This window comes from Bison bison, unplaced genomic scaffold (assembly GCF_000754665.1).
Source record: "Bison bison bison isolate TAMUID 2011002044 unplaced genomic scaffold, Bison_UMD1.0 scf7180017864034, whole genome shotgun sequence".
In the NCBI taxonomy this organism is placed as follows: domain Eukaryota; kingdom Metazoa; phylum Chordata; class Mammalia; order Artiodactyla; family Bovidae; genus Bison; species Bison bison.
In genome coordinates, this window is record NW_011494606.1 from 8,041,731 (window position 1) to 8,045,670 (window position 3,940).

The 3,940-nt window shown below is 41.7% G+C and overlaps 1 protein-coding gene across 2 annotated transcripts in view; it reads left to right on the forward strand.

Moving 5' to 3' along the window:
- Nucleotides 1-523: 523 nt before the first annotated feature.
- MTX3 (metaxin 3) overlaps nt 524-3,940 on the forward strand; it is a 12,983-nt gene continuing 9,566 nt past the window's right edge. Inside the window, exon 1 of one of the 2 annotated variants that reach the window (XM_010834585.1) lies at nt 524-3,851. In XM_010834585.1, the coding sequence (XP_010832887.1) occupies nt 3,771-3,851 (81 nt within the window). In that variant the 5' untranslated portion in view covers nt 524-3,770. The remainder of the gene's footprint in view (nt 3,852-3,940) is intronic. The other variant, XM_010834586.1, reaches the window with a different exon arrangement.

A 3,940-nucleotide genomic window follows, 5' to 3' on the forward strand; every position in this document is an offset into this window, starting at 1 on the left:
CCAATACACACACTGCTGCTGCTGCTGCTGCTGCTGCTAAGTCACTTCAGTCGTGTCCAACTCTGTGCGACCCCATAGACGGCAGCCCACTTGGCTCCCCCGTCCCTGGGATTCTCTAGGCAAGAACACTGGAGTGGGTGGCCATTTCCTTCTCCAATGCATGAAAGTGAAAAGTGAAAGTGAGGTCGCTCAGTCGTGTCTGACTCTTAGCGACCCTATGGACTGCAGCCTACCAGGCTCCTCCGTCCATGGGATTTTCCAGGCAAGAGTACTGGAGTGGGGTGCCATTGCCTTCTCCAAATACACACACTACTATACGTAAAACAGATAACCAACAAGGACCTACTGTATAGCACAGAGAACTATTCTTAATACCTTACAATAAAAGAGAAAGTTAAAAAAGAATAAATATATATATTTTGTTGTTGTACACTCTCTCACACACACATACATCTGAATCACTTTGCTGTACTACCTGAAACTAATACAACATTATAAATCAACTATATTTCAATAAAAACTTTTTTAAAAGATGAAGGCTACAGGCAGAATGACATAGTGTTTAAGAGTATGAGCCTAGAATGCCTGGGCTCAAATCCTGTCTCTATCACCTGTTGGCTAGGTGACCTTGGGAAGGTTAATTAACAACTTTGGCCCTTAATTTCCCTCCCTGAAAATAGGGGAACATTATAGTACTTACCTCATGGAGTCATTATGAAGGTCAAATGTGCTATGTTGGATATTTAAAACAATTTCCGGCATGCAGAAATTGTTCCACGAATGTCAACTATTATTAAATGCTTATCAGACACAAAATGATAGTATCTCAGAACTACTTCCTTTTTAAGTGAGTGAGTCAAGGAATATAGGTAAAATAATTGGCTCAAGGTCATAGGGCTATTTAGAAACAAAGTCAGGAAACCGGTTCTGCTGATCTCCATTCAGTATTCGTTATTTTCCTCCCCAAGAATTCCATATCTGAACATGGATGTGACTTATAGAAGTTTAGAGTTAAAAGCAACATTCAAGGATTTCTAGTTCATAATGCATGATCACTTGTTACTGTCATCTTTGCTAACAGCACCATTTCACAGATTCTTAACAACCCAGACAAAGGATCCTAACAGAATCTGTAACATGGCTCCTAAGTTAAGGAACACATGAGGGATAGGAATGGATGCCAAGATCAAGTCCCTGGAGTCCAGATGACCATCACTAGATGAAACTATTTTTAATGTCTATCTTATGAAAAATAAGATTTCTTTTTCAGGGAAAACATGGTCTGGAATACTCATTATAAAGTTGTAATTCAGGTCATCCCACACATACATAAATGTTTTGCAGATATTATGTTTCCTGGTAGGAATCTGAAATTATGATTTTGACAAACTTTGAACAATATTCTTTAGCAGCCATAAAAATGCACAGGGGCCAACTACCCATACCACGCATAATTCCTGAAGGTTTTGGCTTTCTGTGTGGTTCTCTGGAACAATACTTCAGCCTGGTTGTGCAATCAACTGTGCTAGGGTTCTAAAATTCAATCTAGCAAATATAGACTCTCCAGAGGAACTGCAGCAAAAAAAAAAAAACAAAACTGCTATTAAATAGATACAAATAAACCTGTGTGTAAAGATTCTCTCATCAAAAGCAATAGCATGCCATTCTCTGTCTCAAGGCAATGCTAAGAGATTCAATTTCCCTTTAATGCAAATGAAACTGTCCTTTGTAACAGTAGCAATAAGGGAGAAGGCTGAGCTGAGGAATTAATAATAATTGTGTGTCCACAAAGAATGTACATCCACTTTAACCCCCCTCCCTTCTATAAACAAGACTCAAGCAACATACATTCTCTGTGTACGATTATTTAAAATGCCTAATTGTCGTATCTGGACTCTGAGATTTATGGCTTTGGATTTTAATCCTCTAAACAGGGAGTCCAATTACTTGAATCTGAAAGTTGAATTACCTTCTTTATACGGAAGACTACACAGACAGTTTCTACTGATTCCGCAGAGGATGTATCATTCCTGCTCTCTGCTTCCATAGTATTTTAATCTCCAACTTTTCTCTTGATAAACTGATTTGTTACACCTAATTCTTTGTCTCCTTGGTAGACTATAAACTCCTGAGAATAGAATTAATAACTTATTTATCTCTGTATCATCCCAGAATTTTACAGTGTTTTGGAGATAGCAGCTGCTCAATAAATATTTTGACATGTAATTTTAATGATATTTATGTTACACGTTTTCCAATTTTAAGTATTGTTAATGGAATCTCATCTTTGACATAACTTCTCTCCCCATTTCTTTGAAGTTTCAAACTCTTGCTTTTGAAACATGAAAAGGGACTCTAGCAGATTGATACTGTAATTTAGATGGCTGTGTAAACAGTAAGGGACTGTTTAGCAATTACTTGTTGAGTTGTAACTTTATGAAAATTTGCAGAGATTTCTTTTGAGTTTTCAGTTGTTTAAAGGGACCCAATCATCTCAGGGGCATGGAAAAGGAAAGAGCTCAGAGGAATGCCTGAGAGAATATCCCAGAAAGTCTACTGTGCCTTCTAGAAAGACACCTGGTACCCAAGTCCTAATTTCAAGACCCAGAGAGCATGTTATGTTCAAGACATTTCCAGGGTCCATCTTTCCTTTTTTTCCCTCAGTTTTTCTAAGAAATTGTCAGTTTGATGTTTAAGAAACATGTAGCTCATGCCCACAAGGCCCACAGACACGACTGATGACATGTTGCAGGGCCCAATTGAAATAAAAAACTCAGGGCCCTCTGTTCAAAAATTATTAAGAATTTCAAAACAATAACACCGGAACATTAAGGCAAGTGTGAGCTTTCTAAGCACAGGTCTCTGTAATTGCTGAGGTCTCACATCTAGGAAGCCAGCCCAATTCTGTCTTCCAAGAACTTTCAGTACACTGAAAGGCAAAAAGTTTTTATCAGGTAGAAGCTACAATTCAAGTATGTACAAGAGGCTGCAGGGATCCAGAAGTTCCTGATTTCGGAAAACTGTACCAGGGAGATGACAGTTAAGCTCATCTTTGAGGGAGCAGAGCCAGGGAAGAAAGAAAGATATTCCAGACTGAAGAAGGGCAGAATTCTTCAAACTCCAGGAAACTTGACAAACTCCAGGAAACTTGCTACTTTTAGAAAAAGTGTAACAAGTAAACATGCAGGTGACTAATTGAGATTGAGAATGGCAAGAAGCAGAAGCCAAATATATGAGGGAAAGGGGTCAAACAATCAGAGTGCCTACGATGTATGTCAAGTTCTTTACCCCCATGTCATAGTTTTAAACAGAACAATCTTGTGACTAAACTACTATGCCTAGTTCTACAAATGGGTTAGTTTAGGCCCAGGGTAGTAATGGTCAAAGGGCTTGGGACACATTGCTTGCTTTAGTCGCTAAGTCGTGTCCGAACCCCATGGACTGTATAGCCTGCCAGGCTCCCCCGTCCCTGGGATTCTCCAGGCAAGAATACTGGAGTGGGTTGCCAGTTCCTTCTCCATGGGACACATTAGGCATGCAATAAGTATCTGGGGACTTACTACTAGCAGGCTATCTGACTTACTGCCCAGGACTCTCAACCCCTAGGCCAAGCCGATTCTAAGCATGCGATTAATCCCTCCAGGGGTCCTTCTCGCATCTCTCCCAGTCCCCAGAGATCTCTTCTCTCCTCGCCCCGCCCCCGTGATTCCACCTGCCGGAAAGTAGGTGGCAAAAGCACTTCCGGGATAACAAAGGTCGGCCCCGGCAAGATGGCGGCCCCCTTGGAACTCAGTTGCTGGGGAGGCGGCTGGGGGCTTCCGTCGGTGCACAGCGACTCCCTGGTGGTGATGGTGAGGCCGTCTCGCTGGCGCGGGCGCGGGCAAGAAGGGGCGGGGCCAGAGGCGCGAGGCTGGCTGGCCGGGTCCCGGCGGCTAAAGGT